This window comes from Plectropomus leopardus, chromosome 7 (genome assembly GCF_008729295.1).
Source record: "Plectropomus leopardus isolate mb chromosome 7, YSFRI_Pleo_2.0, whole genome shotgun sequence".
NCBI classification, from domain to species: domain Eukaryota; kingdom Metazoa; phylum Chordata; class Actinopteri; order Perciformes; family Serranidae; genus Plectropomus; species Plectropomus leopardus.
Window position 1 is genome coordinate 29,309,507 of NC_056469.1, and position 20,807 is coordinate 29,330,313.

The 20,807-nt window shown below is 36.9% G+C and overlaps 2 protein-coding genes and 1 long non-coding RNA gene across 4 annotated transcripts in view; 1 reads left to right on the forward strand and 2 right to left on the reverse strand.

The window, feature by feature from the left end:
* Positions 1–356: 356 nt before the first annotated feature.
* On the reverse strand, positions 357–7,860 carry gpatch4 (G patch domain containing 4). Its single transcript, XM_042490834.1, has 8 exons — positions 7,755–7,860; positions 6,236–6,314; positions 6,068–6,141; positions 5,871–5,963; positions 4,883–4,999; positions 4,473–4,588; positions 3,186–3,236; positions 357–3,076 (listed from the first exon to the last, which is right to left on the reverse strand). Exons 2-8 carry the CDS (start codon positions 6,312–6,314, stop codon positions 2,278–2,280), a joined length of 1,329 nt encoding a protein of 442 aa, XP_042346768.1. The 5' UTR covers positions 7,755–7,860; the 3' UTR covers positions 357–2,277.
* Positions 7,861–11,889: 4,029 nt separating this feature from the next.
* LOC121946147 overlaps positions 11,890–20,807 on the reverse strand; it is a 50,587-nt gene continuing 41,669 nt past the window's right edge. The window contains exon 3 of the long non-coding RNA XR_006105995.1: positions 11,890–12,432. This is a non-coding gene — a long non-coding RNA (uncharacterized LOC121946147). The remainder of the gene's footprint in view (positions 12,433–20,807) is intronic.
* The window catches only part of pear1 (platelet endothelial aggregation receptor 1), a 66,408-nt gene continuing 61,371 nt past the window's right edge, over positions 15,771–20,807 (forward strand). For both annotated transcript variants that reach the window (XM_042490593.1, XM_042490594.1), the window contains exon 1: positions 15,771–15,964. The gene's annotated coding sequence lies outside the window, so the exon portion shown is untranslated. The remainder of the gene's footprint in view (positions 15,965–20,807) is intronic.

Below are 20,807 nucleotides of genomic sequence, written 5' to 3' on the forward strand. Positions count from 1 at the left end.
TTTTTTATAAGCAATAGACTACAAAAAGAGGTATTTATTATTTTGTATTATAAAAATGGTTGTATTATATGAAAATTAATTCAGCAGTGGTTGATTAAATATTCAGATATTTTAGTTTAGTAATATTAGCAATACTACAGTGTAAAAAGTAGTTACAAGTAAATAAGCAAGAAAAATTTGTTTATAAAGGGCACCCAAAAACAAGTTACAAAGGTAACAGTAAAAGTACTGCATTCCATATTTTAATTTAAAAAATTAAAAAGTCCTGCATTCATTTTTTTTTTGGAAAAAGTAAAAAGTCCCAAATTAAAAATTTTATTGACGAGGTAAAAATACTTGCATTTCCTATTTTATTTACCAAACATTACAATTAGCATCAAAATATACTTAAAGTACCAAAAATGAAAATACAGATTATGCAGATGGTCTCATTTCAGAATAACGTATATAATAATATTGTATTATCATAATTAATGCATTTTTGTGGCGATAAGGAGTCAGTTAAGTCTTATGTAAACCTAAAATGATGCATCATAATTTCTTCACTATATACAGATAATACATATCATGAGTATATATATTTATATATAAAATTTTATTGGTATGTTAGGTAGGTTTAATAATCTGAGTCTGCAAGTAAATAGTAACTTCAGCTTTCAAACAAATGTAGTGAAGTAAAAAGTAGAACATTTCTTTCTGAATTATAATGAAGAAGCAGAATTACGTGGAAATAAAATAAGATAAAAATAAGATTCATCGTGTTTTTGTTATCCGTTTATATCTACATATGGAGCATGTCTTCCTCCACTGATAGCAGGCTCATGTTTTACATGTTGATGCTGTTGTATTTGGAATATTTTGGTAAAAGTTTGAATAGTGAGCATTTATTTCTAACAACTGTCATGAGACAAAATACTTGACATGCGTTCAGAAATATTCAGGTTTGAGAATAAATAAATAATCACATAAAATCCAAAGCATTGTGTTTATTTTTGTTAAAGTTCCACTTTCAGTATTTCTTTATATCTACTTAAGGCCCTCTAAGTGGAACCACAAGAAATCAAAAACATCTGCACATCTAAAAGAATCTCATAAGTGCAGTTTGATGTGTCGAATCTTTTAATTAAAGTTCAGCTCATCTGAAACCAGTGGTTTCATCTGTCTGATGTCAACTTTCACGTTACGACTTCTTACAATAAGATAATGAGAGATTTTCTATAATGCGGAAACGACAAATCATTTGTAATATTTCGTATCAAATTTTCCTCTAAAATGCACATGAAGGCAACTTTCGATTCATTGGCTCCTGCTGATTAAATTTTCAGTCTCAGTTTAGAAAAGCTCAGTTTGGCTGCAACATGTGACTCATCAAATCAATGACTGCTGATTCAGTTCAACAAATTTCATGTTTTATATCATTAAAAAGTCTGCATCACTCGCAAATAACTTAACTGCCTGTTTTTTTCCTTACAGTCACCTCTGCAGCGTGTTATCATAAATCCAGCAGACAGTGTTGACTGAAAAACGGATCTGACAGCACAAAAGTGAGTTTTATCAGGCAGAAGAGGCACAACTGCTGGAAGTCATCACCTTGTTGTCGGTCTGAATTAAAATAATTAAGATATTCAAACTCAATCTGCAGAGTAAATGTTGGCTTTGGATGTTTCTGCAAACATGGATATTTACTTTTGTACAGTATTATGTCGTGGATACATTTCAAGTTAAGGTTTTAATAAGGCTGTGATTAACGTGGTTAAGTTAAGGCACAAAAACCACTTGGCTATGGTTTGGAAAAGATCATGTTTTGGTGTAAAATACCTACTTTTGGAGACACAATCCCAGCTGGAAATGCAGTGATGTCGTGGTAAAACGAGCTTTTGAGGCACTATTCAGGCAGAAAACTCTAAAAAACAACCCCAAAGAGCTTCTGCAAAAACAGTGTGGGGTCATGTTATTTGCAAGTTTAAATCAATGGTCTGCACCTCGGCGGGTGTCTTGCGTAGGTTTCACGCCATAAACCGTCCCCTCCACCTCCCGATGACAATGTCAGCTCATATACTACACCATATTTGAAATTTTGAAGTGTCTGTGGTATGCAGAAACATACACTGCCAACACTTTCTTATGGTGATTGAACTGAATATTCTCTTATCAGTTCATTCACAGGTCTGTCAAATCGGAGAGCACGGCCTCCACAAACTCTCTGTTTGGCACCAAACTTAAGATAACTTTCTAAATCAGCCAAAAACAAGTTAGTTATCAGTGTCAGATCAAACACTACTCTTTGGACTTCTTCTTCTTCTTCTTTGGAGGAAGTTCCTCCTCGTTTGTATTGTCAGCTACATATTTGTCCTTTTTAGACTTTTTCCGTTTCTGTTTGACTGTTGCTTCTTCCTCTGGAACTTCTGCTTCCTCCAACAGAGCTGCAGCTTTTTTCTTCTTGATTTTTGGAGCGCAGTCCTGCACCGGCTCCGACTGGCTGGATTCTGTGTTGTTGCTCTCCTCATCGGCAGGTTCACAGAGGTGTTTGGCGGTTTTTTTCTTCTTCCTCTTCACTTTTATGTCCGTGTGCAGCTCGGCAGTCTCCTCTGAAGTCTTGCTCTCTGCCGCAGGTGAAAGCGTTGTTTCTTCTCCGTTCTGCTCTGCATCGTTTTTCTTCTTTTTATGTTTTCTTTTTGTTTGCTTGTCTACTTCACCGTTTTCTACACAGATCACATCCCCCTCAGTGGAAACTGCATCAGTCATTTCCTCAATGTCCTCTTTATTTTTCTTTTTCTTCTTCTTCTTTTTGGGTTCAACATCCGTTTCAGGACTTTCAGACACTTCAACACCATTTTGCTCCTGAACACTCACAGAGGATCTTTTCTTTTTTACCTTCTTACTCCGAGAGTCCTCGCCCGTTTCCTCCTGCTTCTCTGTCTGCTCGGCTGGCTCAGAGATCGGTGGAGTCAGTGTGACACAAACCGATGAAGCGCTCGCTGGCTGGCTCTTCTTGCCATACTTAGCCATGAACTCAGCCTCCTGCTGCTCCAGCCGGGCTAATTTGGCGCTCATGGTCAAACCGTGTCTGGCTCCTCTACAGAAACACAACAGTAACGGATCAAAATGTGCTCCTTTTCACAAAAGCTTTACTAAGACTAACAAAATACTTAATTTTTTGCTTAAAACTTTATGTATTAACTTACTTGTGAGCTGTGCGTCCTCCACAAGCCTTCATAAGGTCAGCATCAGAGAGCCTGTCGAGGATCAGTGAATTACTTTAATTGTACAGCACTGTTAATAATGGAGTATCAAAGTGTTTTGAAGATCAATAATAACAGAAGTTAGTAACAGTAGTTAGTTAGTAATCAGTAAATAAAAGCTGAAGGATTAAACAGTCATTAAAATGCCATTAAAATGCTGATTTCACTGCAGGACAAGTATACGATTCCCAACCCATTCCCCTCCTGGTGCAATAATAGAAATTATAATAATAGAAACAATAATTACAACCAATAAAAAAACTCAAACCCACAAACAAAACAAACGATAAAAAAACTGCAGTAGATAAGAAAAACAAAATAAGGAAAGAAAACGAAGCACAATATATTATTAACCACAGTATTAACAACACACTCTTACACTCACACAAACTACCTCAAATCTGACACTGTACAAACAAAAGCATAAGCAGCCATAAGCTTTATATCATTAATACTGTTTGCACACAAATTGGTTTGCACCTATTTTTAACTTACTGTTAGCTATTTTTGGTTATATTTTCTACCTTAGTGTTATCTAGTTGTATATTTAGTTTATATTTGCTATATATTGTACTTTATATTCGCTATTCATTTGTTTTTTCTGCTGTTATTTTAGTCCTTGTATATGTACGTTATGTATCTGCACTCTCTGCACAACAGTTTTTCTCGGGATAAATAAAGTTCTGTTTTCTTATCTCATCTCTTAATCTAACTCACCTTTCTTTCAGCACGTGCAACAGATGTGGATGCTACGGCCTCTGTCATGGTGATTTGTCTCGTCTGTTGTCGATGTGTTTCAGCTGTTCTCCTGATGCGTTTGCCGTAGAAAAGTGGTGGGGCTCCACCACAACGTTGCTAAACAGTTCACCCCCGATTTTTGCAGAACTTCAGTGAGTTGCCTTGTACGGTCTTTATCAGTCACGTTTGGCGAGGTAATGTGAGCCACTGCTTTGATTTCTGACACTCAAGGAAAACTACAATGATTGTCAAATTTGTAGAAAAGTTGTGGTGACTGCAGAAGTCGCGCAGAATTCACAGGGTTGGATTTGCATTAACTGTTGCGATATTGTAACACCCTGGAAGAGCTGACTATAAAGAAGTTTTTATACCGAAAGCGAAGGGCAAAAACACCACCCAAACTGTCATGTTGACGGTGATAAAATGTTACGCAGCTTTTGATGACATATAACAAGGAATCTGCACAAAGTCTGCATCAGACAAAGTCCTTACTTGGTGGTGCTGGAGAGATCCAGTTTCTTGTCGTCCTCCTCGTCCGAGCTACTGCTGTCGTCTGAGCTGGAGGTCTTTGGCTCCGGCTGCTCCTGACCGGAAAGCAGCGTGGCTGACTGAGAAAGAAGCGTAGAAATGAAGACAGTTTACACCGGAATCAGTCATATTTAAAAAATAAAATAAACATACAAAAATGTGCCTGTACATTTTTTTTGTCTTTCAGCATGTTTGTGCAGTTTATTTGAGAAATTAAAAAGATAAATTTGTGTTTCTGTTTTTGTCGACAAATCTCATAAACAGACCAAAATAGACTATGAAGTTACCCTGTTGAGTATTGCCTGTGTTTCTTATTCCTCTGTGCCACTGGCCTCCATTCACACCACCAAATAAAGAGGAAACAAAGAAATTACCTTAACAAAGCATCCATAAAGTTTGGCTTTGGCCAGTGTGGCTTTCCGTGGCTTTTTATTGGAGATCATCCCATCCTCTTCATCCTCCTCCACCGTCTTCTTCAACTGAATACCGTTCTGGATCACACAGAAAAACAGACTGAACCAGCTGATTTCCATCATTAACATGAGAGGAGAAAATATTCATTGGAATCAGCTGATGAAAAGATGGTAAAAACAGCAAATACTTTTAATAAATGAGCTGAATATAACAAATGACAATGCTGTCATTCTCAAATAAATCATCCCATTATCACAAAACACGTACACAACTCACTTGAATAAACTTTTTTAAACATTGCAAGATTGCATCATGCTATGTCCCACCCCTCAGTGCAGCCTGGCCAATCAAAGTGCAGCATCTCCCCGCTCCGTCAAGAGTCGACAACTAAAGGCTGTGCTTCAGAGACACGTGCAATCATTTCAGATTTTCTCCATTTTCAGGCCAGTTTGGCAGATTTCAATCTAAACATTGTGCAATAATGATATTTATATGCGAGCTCCCAGTCCATCAAGCACCAACGCTGGTGCCCGAGGTCACTGTGATGACACACTGATACACAGCTGAACAAATATTTAAGAAGTCTCCTTTTATTTTTACTTCACTCCAGGTGACTTTTATCACTTTTACACTGTAATCTGTGCATTCGGCTTCTACCTCTGTTTAACAGTTTTTGCTTTTGAGAGTCTGACTTCCTGTTGATATCCTTCAAACACATATTCTCTCATATTCGTCTCTTTGAAATCACCTTTCAATTTTCCCTAAATTTTGATAATATTTCACCAGGGAGTGCAGTTAGATACAGTGTGGGCTCCATGCTCGCTCCGACAGCTTGACAAAGGGGCAGCATTTAAAGAGTCAATTAAAAATGTCCCCTGATCATGTCGTGTTGAGCAGAGGTGACTGTGAGCGTCTTTGTGCGTTCAGCTGTGTGAAGGTCGGACTCACCTGATCAGATTCCACCTGCAGGCTGGTGGAGGCCTTATTGAAGACATGATCCCACCAGTGGAAGGTGAACTGTTCCCCTTCTTTATGACCAACCTGAAAGAGGAAAAAAACATGTGAGTCTACAAACAACGTCCTACAGAATACAAACACACACCAGTGATGAAAGCAGATGCTGAATAAAATCAAACGTCACTCACCCCTCCTTTGTCACATTTCACTTTCACCTTGATAGCCTCTGAAATGCCGTTCTCAGATCGCCCCAGTCCTTTACCTGAGGACAGAGCAGACTGGATGAGAAATCTGTACCTCAGTCTGATTCACTGCAGTGGCTGAAATGATGCACAAAAGACGTCAGAGTCTCTCACCGTGTTCCCAGCCGTGACGCAGGAGTTGCTGCTCTGCAAACTTCAAGCCACGACTTTTCTCTGGTACAACTTCTGCCATCTGTTCAAAGGACAGTTTGTAGATTATTAAGCAAACATGAGTCAATTACTTCTTTATTTGCAAATCGGAATAATGATGCACACACAATGACATTTTGAAACGCATGGCACCCAAAAGAGGCATTTCAACAGAAAACTGAGCGTTTGTATCTGAAAAAATGTTTAACTTATAAAAGATAGACAGTAGTTGCTGGCAAAGTACGATACACACTAACATCTGAGCGTGTTCAGACACAGGTTTCTGACCTGGGTTTGGAGAAAATGAGAAATTGTAAGACACTGCCTTATGATGGGCGTCTTTCACTTTTTTCTTGACAACCCAAATGATAAGCTGATTGTTCAAAGGAATTCCTCTCAGAGGCAAATAATGTATTTTTCACTACTACTACTAATTTTATTTAACCAGCCAGTCAATAGATTACATTTGTTTTTTTGGCTGGTGAGTGAAGCAAATCTAGTGGTCACTTGCATATAGAACAGAGTAGAAATACTTAATTAAGTAATCCTGCGAGGGAAATTGTTTTGTAACAGCAGCAAATAAGAAAGCAGCAACTTAATAAAATATTCATTAAAAAGGCAAAATAATGCAAATATATATATATACAAAGGAAGGCACTTAACATAGAATAAAACAGAATTGAATGAAATAAAATAACAATGATCATAATAAAGATATAAACAGACAACTAACAAACAAACAAACAAAAAGCCAAAAAGATTAAAAAACAGCGATATAAAAGAAAGGACAGGATATAAATTAGTTAAAATGAGCACAACCTTACACATCTATAGCAAGGAAATGCAACATTAATGCAGCAAGACTATTAATGTAAAAAACAAACAACAACAACAAAAAACAACAAAAAAAACCCCAACAAAAACACAAGACATAAGCCTTCTAGTAAAACACTGTCAGGGAACATTTTACTGCACAATGAGCATATTTGCTTTAATAAACTTTAACCACATTTTGCTCATAGTATTTCCATATTTATACTTAAGTGAACGAATGGTTTTAACTTGGAGGGCATTTTTACAATGTATATTAGTACTTTTATTTTAGTAAAGGATCTAAAAACTTTTTCCACCACTGGATGTAAAGTCCCGGCGTGCTAATCATTTTAAACAGTTGTGTTTTTGCCTCATTTTCTTTACAATAACGTTATTATCAAAATAGCCACGCTTTTCTACACACAGCTTTTCAACACTTATTAGCCAAACTTTTTAAAATTTGCTGCAATGTCAACTGTTCTTCCACCTGGAAACGTTTCTTGGGGATAATCCCAATTTTAAATGTTTCAGGTGCTTCCTCTCTGACAGCAGAGTCGATGCTAACCGCTAACACGAGAGCTAAAAATGAAACACCTCAAAACATCGAGTCTTTAGCCCGCTATTGTTTTATAAACAACGATGACACGGGAGTAGTTTAAACTCGACATACCTTTAGACTCCTTGTTTTACAGAAACTCAATCACAAGATCCGGCTAAAGAGGAAAACATACATGTAAATGCAGCAGCGGTAGCTAGCCATGCGGCTTCAGCAGAGCGCTGACATGACACCGGAAACACGTCACTACGGCTTCTTTTTTCTTCTTCTCGGAGTCATTTTGCAGCAGAGCAGAGTGCTGCTCTCCAAAAGGTAAGCAGAGACAGTGACCGTAGGCTATGAATTAAATCCAGTATTAATGCTACGTTTGAAACCTTAATATACGTATAGACATTAAAATATAATATAAAATAATATAATATAATACTTTGTATAATTACAAGATATTGTACTGTAATAATACCAGTGGTGGAAGAAGTATTCAGATTTATGAATGTAGTTATACCACTGTGTAGAACTACTCTTTTTCAGGTAAAAATCCTGCATTTAAAATCTCAAAAGTACACAAGTATGTGATTTAAAATAAAGCCTACTGTGACCTGGGGTAAAAGTGCATAATATGTAAAATGCTTAATTTCAGAAAAATATTAAGTTTATACAGCTGTATTATTATGATGGTGATGCATTCATGTTTGAGCATCTCTCATGTTGCAGCTGATAAAAATAGGGGTAAATTTCAGCTGTTTTATACTGGGTGTCTTTATGCGTAACGGGGTTCATACAGACTGGGGCAAGTCAAATTCAAGGGCTTTCTAGTACTTGTTCAAGCACTAATTTTTGTCTTTTAAGGATGAAATAATTTCCTCCACAACCAGCAGCATGCTACCAAGGCCTAAAATAACTTATTAATATATATAGATATAAATTATTATTAATAACTAGTTAAATTATTTAGGTATGCAACTATCAAAAACGTTTAAAACATTTATCTAAAAAGTTTCATAAAATAATTGATCATTCTTTTCTCCTCACAATTGTATTTACATTGCATAATTCAAGTACTTTTTCAAGGACCAAGTTAAAAATGTCTGATTTTCAAGGTACCCAAGGTAATTCACTTAAATTTCAAGTATTCAATCTAAAGTCAATTTCAAATACCACGAGCACCTCAAGCACCTTGTATGAAACCATGATAACAATTTATTTATTCATCAATTCAAAATACTTACACTTGGATGATGTTATGATCTAAAAGTAACCTAGTACGTCAAATTAGTAACATCGAGTAAATATTACAGTATTATGTAGCATACACTGGAAAATAGTTACATTCCACTACTGTAAATTGTATTTTTTATTGTAGCTTGTGATTTATTTCTGTTTTTTTATTTTGTATTTATTTATTTTTTTGTAAAATGATAAAAAATATTCTCACCGAACTGACTAACAGACTGAATCAAGTGACAAACAATCACAGAGAAGGAAGAGAGAACTTTCAGGGCTACAGATTTAGTAATGCATTATTTACTCTTGTTTTCATCTTACTCCTCCCTGTTTGTCAGCATCATTCAGGCAAACATACCGAATATGTTTTCTGTCACCTCGTTCCAGTGTGTCATTGGAGCTACATGATTTCCACTGATTCACCTCGACATGTTGGATAATTCTGAAAACATTTAGGTCTCCACTAGAATTTAAAATAAAGTTATGTTTGATTAAAGAATGTTTGGCCGCACTGCACATGTTTTCAATGGCCGTCCCTGTGTCTCGTCACACATCAGGCGGTCAGTAGATGGCAATGTTTCACACCAGAAAAAAATCAAGCACACCAAACATAAGATGATTATTTCAAAAGCATCCCAGGTGCAAATATGTTATTCTATCTAAATCAACAGCACGAGTTTCTAAAATACATTAAATAATCCATATGCAACAATGTGTGTCAATGAGAGGAGTTTTACTGGTTTAGATTTAGACATATCTGATGGATTATTCAACACATGGCCTGCAGGATTCAGAATCTGCCTCCATGGGAGTCCTGGTAAAAAGCCAGTTCACTTCTTCAGATAATAACAAAGCCGACTGGAAACAGGTTCAGGCTCTCTGTTTCATAAACAATGAGAGAAAAAAGGCCCCAAAGAGCAATGCATTTTTGTTATTAATTTAATATCCTTTTGCTAAAAATGTTTCCTGAACATGTAATAAATCCTGTTTTTACAGAACAGACAGAGGAATGATGGGATGTGCAATATTCTGGTGAAGGGAATCTGTGCAATAATTTTGTGTAAGACTTTTGTGCAATCACTTTAAGTGGGGCAATTCTCGGGTTTGGGGAATTGTGTGATAGAGGACCCCAGTAATTTGTCCCAAAACCTGGAAATAAGTTAGTATTTCAACACTTCCGGCCCCCTTGTGTTAAAGTCAACAGTTTTTTGGATGTGTTTTTGGTTAAAAGCCTAAAATAAGGTCTGTGGTTAACACAAGCTGAAGAGACTTTCATGTTTTGTTGTAAGACATAAAATAAGTCAGTAAATACCCCACTCATGAACTTTGAAGCTTTGATGTGTATCAAAAAAGACGTTTGCTAACAAGTGACAAAAGAAGACAACAGACAGTCATTACGCTGAGCCGCACTGAACACGGCTTTACAGCCTTGTTTTGGTGGCGACGTTAAGTCATGTGACTGTAGTGTGGTTATTTATAGCCTAATGTTAAAATTTTATTGCTGTCGATTGCCTTTAGGCCTAAAAAAAGTGAAAATTGTCTTGCTGAATAAAATGTCGAAATATCATATATGTTTGTTCGCAACAGAGCTTATTTTCTGCAATAATCCAAAACCCAATGGAAATATCCCATAGGCTTTTTGATGAGGGAACCAGGGCGGCGCTGGCTTCTGGGTTGGCCAACAGAAAAACGTCTTCCCTGGGGCGCTCTGCACTCCTGGGGTGTATGAATACGGGGTTAATACTGTATTTGATTGCAGTTTGATTGTATGTGACTGTGTCACCTGAATTCTCTCGAATGTCGAAGACAAATTTCTCTTGAGGGACACAATAAAGGCTAATCTAAACTAACCTAAGCCTTTTATTCTAGAAGACTTTCCCATAAACTCAGCAACACAATTTTTACATGAATCTGGGTCTGACATTTCAACCTGCTGCAGCCAACGCTCTTCAAATCATAGCCACAAAACTATAGTAGAAATACACTGACTGTTAACTGCACTTTTTCTCACCCCACAAAGAACACTGAAATGATGACACCTTATCTCCGTGTCCTCATCATGGGAATGCTACACAGCCTCTGCATGGCAGACAGGAAACTATTTAATTTCCCTCTGTTCTGGGTTTCCGTGCACTGAGGATGTTTGCTCCACCAGGCCTCCATCCATGAGTTGTTTATCTGTGTCAGCGCTCAGCAGGGGGGGAAAACACCCGTCCTGAACCGGCTGGTTATCACGGCTGGACTACTGTTTGGGAGGAAGCCCTCCAACTGCTGTCTGCAAAGGCTGACTGACGGTTATCTCAGAGGAGGTTATTACACAGCTGTCAATAAAGTATGTGTGTGAGAGAGAAAGAGAGCCCAGCTAAGATAAAAACAGAGAGAGAGAAAAATGGACAGAAGTATGTGGACACCCCTGTCTACATAATGTTTTTCTAATATTTAGTCCTTTAACAGTCAAAATAAGAAATACCTTTGCAAAGAATTATACACTAATACATACACTAGACAATAGCATATGTTAACACATCATCACATCATGCATCAATTTATTAAGAAAAAAACATTTTCCTGCTTAAGTGCATTCTAAAAGGTGATAATAGAAATCTGAAAATTAAAGTAACTTCATACAAAAAAACATTTGAAAATAGACAAACAAAAACAAAATATATACAAATAAAAATGATTCTAGTAAAAAACAACCAGTACGAAAGATATGGTAAAAAACAAATGGTCGATAATATATAATTTTAAAAAAAGAAAAGAAAGTACCTTTATACAATAAACAAATAAATATAAAAAATAAACAAAAAAATAAAAATAATGAATCTAGTAACAAAATCTGTCTAAAATATATGGTAGAAAAATAAAAAAAACAAACAAATATAATAACAATAGAATCTGATAAAATTACAGTATAAAAATGTTAAAATGCATGAATAAAAAAATCTGTTTAAAATGAAATTGCTTTTAGTAAAGCAATTTGATCACAAAAAACCATCAGCCGTGCAGTTACATTTCCTGTTTAAGTGTTAGGGTAGACCTCGTGACTACAGTTAATGTAAATCCTCATGCTACAACAATTTAGATAATAGTGTACTCCCAACTTTATGGCAACAGTTCGACCCTCTCCTGTTACAACAAGCCCCCTTCAGTAAGCGCTTTGTTTCCACCGCCATATGAGCTCTTAAACCCACGTTTTTTGTCCTGGAATTTCAGTCTGTGGTGTGTCGTATACCAATCCTTTTTCTTTGTTTTATGTGTATTAACTCTGTATGTCTTACATGTCTGTGATATGCATTCATTCATCCGTCTGTGATTTGTACGCTCCTGCTGTGAGATAGAATTTTATCCATCCATCCATTCATGAATCCAGGTCCATGAAGACATGTCTTTCTAAATTACATGTAAAAGAGGCAGACTAACCTGCACTAAATCCTGATCTCAGCCCCATCCAGCACCTTTAGGATGAACTGGAATCACCCAACATCACTGGTCGACATCACTGACGCTCACGTGGCTGAACGGTGGAAAATCTCTGCTGCCTGGTTTCCAAAATCTGGTGGGAAAGCTGAAACCAGAAGAGTGAAGGCTGCAGATTAATGCCCATATTTTGGGAATAAGATGTTTAACAATCATGTATGGTTGTGACATTCAGGTGTCCACATACTTTTTTCCATGTTGAATATATATATATATATATATGCCTATTTTAGTTGTTTTTTTCTTGAAGATAAAAGAAAAAAAGAACCTGTGCTGTTGCAAAAGCCTCAGCCGATGAGGGGAGCATATCCTAACTGGTGAGCCAGAGGTCTCCTCTTTACAGTTTAATATAGATGTTGATAAATTTCCTTAGATTCATCTTAAACTCAGTAAGGAAAGGCAGCAAAATTACAATATGTAACAACATGCAGATGTTTCTGAACAGGTACTGGCTAGATTGCGATAAAACTTAGTGGATGTAACCCCAGCTTGCACTGCACATCAATATGAATGAATGAATGACTATTTGGAGCTTTTTTTTTTTTTTAAACATATCATAAACAAACAAACAAAACAAAAATACAGTGTCCAAAAAGGACTAGTTAGAATTAAAACATATAAATTTCTACCCCTTTCTGACTTTTCTTCTTTTAACTCATATATTATTTCAACAAATCCCCAAATTTATTTACAACTAGAACTATACCAATATGAAATATGTTGGATTCTTACGCTGGACCAGTGTTAAATTTTGGTTGGAATGAAAATTGGAATGACAAGTTTTTAAATGTCAAACGATGTTGGAATTTAATATTATGTGGAAGTTATCATTATAAAGTTTGCAGACATTGTGTGTTGTCCTTTATACTTTTTGGCTAAATGTCGGTAGATGGATTGGTTATTTAACAACACAACTTAGAAACAACAAAATATCGACAAAATCTGTCCTCAGTATTCTACATCAAATTCACATTGGCATTAGACGTCCTGACATTATTTTGGTCACCGGACGTCACAACCTGAATTAAACCAAATTTGTCTAAGAACGTTGGTGGCGATTTGGGAAAAGGAAGTCTTGGCTCAAATATCTGCTCTCTACACCGGGTCAGCCCAAATATTGGCCCTCGCCCCCTCAGGTTTTATCATGGTCAGACTGATAGCTAATGGCTTCTCCTCATATCTGTCTGTTTGATGTAACAGTCAGCAGCTGGAAACTGTTGCAGGCAGAGAGTCCAGGAAATCACTGTTTACGGCTAAAAAGTAGCCCGCCATATAACACCCAGTAAAACCACAAAGTGTTGTTTTTCTACTTCAGGGCTCTTCAGTGTTTTACAGGAAAAGGACCTCTTAGCTTAAAAGAGGGATGAAGCAGGGACCATCGACTACTTGTGAAGAAAAAAACTGCATTGCATATTAAACGGGCAGATGGAGACTGTCGGGCGGACGGCCATATAAGCCTCAGGCTGCAGTCTACACCTGTATTTGCTCTTCAGGTTGGTGAGGAAGGAAACACCACTTTCACAAAGACAATACAGCCTGATTTATTAAAGAAGCCCTTTTTTCTTATTTGTAGATTAATTGCTTTTTCTTTTTTTTTAGTTGCTAAGAACCAGCATAGCATCTTCGGACCATAACATTGCTGTTTCAAATATGAGCATCTAGTTTTGCATTTTATTACATTTTATAACAATAAAACTGCAATTTCATAGAAACATTTAAAAGTAAAATGGTCTTAGGAAACCCAGGGTAAGGGTAGTTTAACCCTTTGAAACCTGAAACAACATCACTTTTGGCTGCAACCTTTAAACCTGCAGCAAATTGGTTTAATTTATCTCTCTCTCTCTAAAAAAAAAAAAAGGGGGGATAAAAGGCAGTGAGCAATTGGCCAAATATGTTATGCGCATTGCAAAAAATCATAATCATAAAATATTTTTTTATATATTTAAAACATAAATTGGTTTAATGTCTTTTGTTTAATTGGGTTAATTTTTTTTAATTTTTCTCAAAAACATGGGATAAAAGATAAAAGACAATGATCAACTTGTCAAGAAATGTCTTGTGAATTGCAAGAAATAAAAAGAAGATTTATACAATATTTTTAAAAAGCTTGGGGAAAAAAATTCTGAGAATTATAATTTTTTATCACAATTATATCTTTAACATTATCTTATCTTATAATACTTTTTTAGCAGGTCTTTACTTTCTCATTTTTAAGGGAATTTTCTTCTGCTTCTTACTAATTTCTTGCTAATATATGGGTCATTACTTCTTAAGTTGCCTTTTTCGAGTATTTGAAAGAAATCAAGCCAATCTGACCGGGTTTCAAAGGGTCAACAGTGCCTTGTCCTCCAGTTGGGTGTGTCACAATAAGTTCTTGCAAAAGGCAAAATACATTTGATTTATGTCAATGTGTATTTCAGACATATTTTAATTTTTGAAAAGAAAAAAAGACAGCTTAAATTATTAAACAATAATGTCACAGCCCCCCTGCAGTAACTTTGAGGACCCTCTAGGGGTCCCAGACCCCATGTTGACCCAGGATAGAGACAACCTGACAGTCAGCTGCTGGCTGTAGCTTCATATTTTGGTCTATCACACTGACATGAGGAAGAAGATGTAAGATCCTGCATTTAAGTTAAAGAAACACTACTATGGGATTTAAAATCGGTCAAAAGTCCTTCTTTTAAAATGTTACCAAGAGATGTGACAGAAAGTAACAGCCTTTATTTAAGTACTGTAAATACAACTTTAATGTAGAAAAAACTGTAACTGTAAGTATGTACTGTATGTTACTGCGCTTTACTGTGCTCTGTTATTTTAGATCCTTAAATTCTTTCATGAATTTATCTCTTTAGTCCTTAATTTACTCTGCTGCTTTATCACTGATAATCTGCTAAATCTGCTCTCTATATTATTGCGTCGTTATCACATCGTGTCTGTGGGTGTTTTTCTCTTTCTGATATTAGTCTAGACTTCAGATTATTTTTACATCTAAAGTTGTCTGTACTTGTACTGCATTTCAATATGTATGCCCCCAAGAAGTACATTCATGCGCTTTTAATGGGGATCCTTGAACAAACAGTAAACAATAAACTTCATATTATGATACTTCTGCTGGTTGCTGCAAGGTTTAAACAAATGATAGCCAATATAACGTGTGGATAAATGAGTTTTATGGTGGATTTTGTTACGTTTGAATAAAGCCAGAGTAGCTGTTTCTCCCTGTTTCCATTTGTCTACACGTATTCACATTTCAAGGCCTTCTGAGGACAAAAACAAGTCTCTCAATCTCCCCCAATGACCTCCAAAAATCTCCTCTCTGCCCCATCCCTCCTCCTCTCTCCTCCTCCTCCTCCTCCCTCAGTCCCCTCGCTGTCACAGATTTTCCAGTTTCTTTGGCTTCACTTCAGGACCCTCCCCCGTCAGATGCTCTCTTTCTCTCTCTCTTCACTGCACTCTCCTAAATGTTTACAGCGCTTTAGGATATTTTTTTAAGTGCAGATGAGCTCTTAAAAACAAGCTCTTTCTTTTCGTTTTGTCGTCTTAATGTCGCCCATGGAAGTTTGTTTCTAACCGCGATATCAGAGCGTCAGATAATCCGGGAGTAGCTGGCCGGCAAGGTGAGTAAAACACTGTCAGTGAATAAAAGTAAACGAGACTGTCACTGAAGGTTTAACTGAAAACTAAAGATTTGGGTGAAAGTTAGGATGATACCTGTATGTTAATTAATAGTCTCGACAGGTTTAAACTCGTGCATGATTTCGCGTACTGTATAGGAATGTGCTGTTATGGAAAAAAAGTGCAGCATGTATCTGAAATCCACTTATAGCGACCCATAGCGATCTACTGTGAGTGTGAAGTTACTTAATGAATGCTCTTTCACTTTCTGCGGACTTCATTTGCTTAAACGTGTAAAAAAAGGCAGTTTTGTAATGATCTTCTTTCGTATGTCTTCTTTTCTGTTGGATATTTGTGAAGAATAGAGGAAAACGCAAGTAAAAGTACGAAAAAATCTATTTCATTTAAGTCCAACACGGTAAAGTAACAATATGTACATTTCTCAAGTACTGTAAATGCAACTTTACTTCATTATTTCCATTTTAAACTGATTTATACTTACACTGCAACAATTCAGAAGGAAATACTTTCATTTATGATGAGCTCTTAAACTGTGATGCACTGTTAGAAAGTAGTTCTACTTAAAACAGTAAATGGCACTAACACATCAGAGCATCAGTTATTGTAATTAAAGTTTAATCAGAATCAGAAATACTTTATTGATCCCCAGGGAGAAATTGTGATAGGCCACTGTGCTCTGATAAACAGAAAGTAGAAGTAAAACATATGAAAGAAAGAAGTGGGGAACATAAATATATATGCATTATGTTTCAATTTCACCCCAGTAAATGAAATATTTAAGTATGAAATATATATAATATGCAGAGAATGTTATCTGTTTAAAACATATGAAAATATGTACCTTATGCTACACTATATGTTCAAAACTACTCTGTAAAGGTTTGTAATATATAAAAAAGTGTTTATTATGCTGCAATGTACAACAAACTCTATATGCAAAACAGAAATAAGGATAAGAAATGTATATAACATGTGCATCATATATCAATATGTAGTATCATAACACTAACAGAGGATATTTTTCTGATTTATGAGTACTTTTCATACTTCATGTATATTTTGTTTACATAATTTACTGTGCCATTTTGCACCTAATAAAAGAGTGTGTTTTTATTGCAGTATTGCTACTTTAACTTAAGCAAAGGATCTAAATACTTCCTCAACCCCAGCCAAAGTAAAAGTACAGAAGTATTTTCAGCAAAATGTTCAAGCATTAACAGTAAACATAGGCCAAGATTTTTTTTTTGGGGTGGGGGGGGTTGCAGGGGACAAAAACTCAAGTTACGTACAAGTCAAAATTAGGCGCAGTACTTGAGTAAAAAGCCTGCTCTCCACCACTGGTTGTGAAAGTGTCGCATTTCTTCACCATTTTTGGAAGATTTTCCTCCACACAGTTTGGTGTTTTGTTGCTGCATTTATCATTCATGCTCAGTGTGAGATGACACACTTTATCAATAAAACCATCTGCCTGTTAATCAGTGAGTTAATATCAGTCAGCACACAAAGACCTTACATCCAACACTTATCAGTGAGCGAATTAAACCCTTGTTGAAGTGAACTCCCGGCGTTTTATGACGCCGCTTTCTGCACTTGCTGTGCTCTTCCTGGCTGACTGAGTTTTTTGGCCTCTCTGGCTCTGCTTTGAAAACTTCTCCAGCTACTATCAAGAGAGTGTGAGTCAGAAAAGCTGTGCTCCTCTGGCATGTCTCCTCTATTGATTCATTATAGAGGAAGTTGCTGCTGGGAGTAGGTCTGCTGTTTCCTTATTGCCCTACTCCTCCTCCCCCCTCCTCCTCCTCTTCTTTTGTTGCTTTTGATTTTCATTAAGTCATTCAGTCTTAATCTAAGTTCTGGATTCAACTCTTAATCCGTGACTCAAGCCAATGAAACGTGGCAGCGCGGTGGCTGCAGCCCAAACAACTGTGCGACATCCTGTGTGTGATGGTGTGACTCAACTTTCATGTCCTGTCAGTGATGTTAATCAGGTGAAGCAGATGGAGATGGAGTGTTTTTCTTTTTCTCTGCAGATGTGAGAGGCTCCTGTTGAGGCTTTAATGATACCGACACTGATAACATACAGGTATCTTAAGCTAAGAGGGAAAATGGCTAAGATGCATTCATAAACTGGTTATTTTTCAGAGTTGATGCAGGTTTTAGAAAGCAGTTAAAGATCTGCAGAGTTTGGGTAAAAAACATAGACTGTAAAAAATAATGGATGTAGCTAACGTGTCATCCACTGATTTGTTGACTGCTGTTTTGAATCCTTCGAGTTTGGCATTTTGGCCACCGCCATTTTGGTTTTTGGAGCCAGAAGTGACCAAATTTGGACAAGAAAGTAGAGCTGTGGAGGAGCGAGGGGAGGATCTGACTTACAGACTGTAGCGACGATAGACTGTACATAAAGATGGACGATGCATCTCCATTTAACACCAATGTCCACAAATGAGGCCAAAACATCCCGAATACTGCGGCGTCCATCTTGCTCTAGTGACGTAATCTGGAGCCAGAATCTGCGCAGTAGTGATTTCAGTGGTATCAACTACCCACCATCTGACCAATCACGAGCAATGCCATTAAACACGAGCACACCGATCGACACAAACAGCTTTCAATCATGATGTCACCTTCCATTTTAAAGCATTAAATAACTAATCAAAACCAAACTTAAAAGAAAAATGAACACTTCAACACAAATCAGGGTGATATGAAATACCTAAATGACAGAAAGCATCTTTAGAAAAAAAATATTTGCCGTGCACTTTGAGTTTTTAGTTTGGCCAATATCAAATCTGCTAACAGGGAGGTGGCATGGTTAATAGCCTATACTACAACTAACAACTGGGGGACGATTTGGCTTCACTTTTGGGGAGCTGTCATGTTGTCAGTCTATATATTTACAGTCTATGGTAGCAACACCTTGCAACCTGTCACTCAAGCAGCCCTGTCCCTAAATATGCAGAAATTTGGACATAAAATCTAAAAAGGTTGAGTTATAAAAAAAAAAATCATTCCCTGTACAGTTATCATAAATAATGAAATTAACCATAGAGACTAAAAGTTTTTGTACTAAATGCGTTAATATCTTTTGATGTCTGCTAATGTTGGGGGTCTGTGGGGATTGACTATTTTAGAGCCAACCTCAAGTGGCCATTTGAGGAACTGCAGTCTTTAAGACTTCTGCACTGGCCTCATTTTTCAGCTTCAGAGGCTGCCACTTGGTGAAAAGACATTTTTCAAATGGAGTAGAAGCACCCAATTTAAGACAAACTACTGCACATCACCAGGTTGTTCATTATCACTTCAGTGACACTTTTACAGCCTTCATTCTCTGTCAGTTTAGAGCTATAAAATGATAAACTGCCACACGTTGAAGCATACTGTTTTGGAAAAAAACTCTTCTTTTTCTCAGTGGAGCTGAAAAATCACCCTGGAAATCCAGCATTTTTGCACTTTAAAACTTATTGTCTGTGACTTGTGAATGAAAGCTCTTGGATTAAGGAGCCCCTGGCACCATTTGAGGCATAAAAACATCTGTGAGGACGGCACGATATGATTAACTATCAGGGTAAATCTCAGCCACCTGGTTTGGACTCCTGACCTCACATCTGCTCTGGCAACCAAAAATCACCAGGAAGTCTCTCTGACTGCAGACTGAACTTTCCTTTGACTGCCTCCAAGTATTCCTAAAATCACTGGGACGTTTTTAAATCTGCCATTTTTCACATGTATCGGTTGCACGAGATGAATTCTGCGCGTGAGAAGTCACACAATGGGGCCTCCCTGAAACCCTCTTTGTTTTTCTTCATATGAGATCCTCATTAGTGGAAAATAGCATCTCCCGCTTAAAAATGTGTCCTCCAGACTGTTTCAGCTATCAGTGTTATAACGGTGACCCATTTTTTTTTTTAAACGTCTGGTTGAGCCATAGACCTGCTCAGTCTGACAGCTGGAGATCTGGCTCACTTACCGTCTGTTTGTCCAGGAGAGGACTCGAGCTCAGGCGAGCTATTGGATATGTTTTGGTTGGAGATGACACTGGCCAGAGACACAAAGAGATGAGGTAGAAATAGAGAAAAGTAGAACTGAGGTAAGAAGTATTTGGTGTTAATTTGATCCCCCAGTGCCGAGACGTTTTCATAATTTATGGTGAAGCCACACAGGGCACCCCGAGTGCCTGCATGTTGTCTTTTGAAGGCCACAATTTTTCTTGACAAGTTTATACATGACGGCAACACACCATTTGTGTGATTTCAGTGAGATCACAGTGTTGTGTTATCCTTTGAAGCAGAGACTCTGTGCTATAGGATTACCTGTGCGCTCTGAAATGGTGATCAAAATCCTTGCAGAGCTTGTCTCTGTGAGAGGTTTGACTCTGTGGATCAGTGAGTCTGTCGGTTGGTTGGATGACCATTAGGGCTGCACTATATACTAAAAAACAATCATGTTGGAAATTGTTTTGACAGACTGCAATTTTATTGAGTCACATTTTTAGTGGGAATGGTAATTTTTGAATTTAATTTAAACTAAAATTAAATGTAAAGACTATAATAATCTTATTATTGCAAAAGTCTGTATCAAACAAACATGTTTCCTTCAATACGTTCTCATCTTGTTTTTTCAGTGGACCTTTACGTCTAAATATGATGCACAAGGTATCCTCTTGCGTCTGTTGTTGACGTTGCAGGACAGTCAATTTACGCTTACGATATACATGTTGGTTTTTGAAATAAACTTCTGTTTTCACAAGAAATGCAGAATCTGCTCAATATATGCAGAAAGTCCTTTTCAAAGTACAACATCAGTAAAACACTGTTGATAATTGAG

Coding starts and splice junctions, on each gene's coding strand:
- gpatch4 (XM_042490834.1), bottom strand. CDS start 6,314: ATGGCAGAAGTTGTACCAGAGAAAAGTCGTGGCTTGAAGTTTGCAGAG. Junction 4,589..4,882: donor TTTATGGATGCTTTGTTAAG/GTAATTTCTTTG, acceptor CTTCTTTCTCAG/TCAGCCACGCTGCTTTCCGG. Junction 3,237..4,472: donor GATCTCTCCAGCACCACCAA/GTAAGGACTTTG, acceptor GATCCTCGACAG/GCTCTCTGATGCTGACCTTA.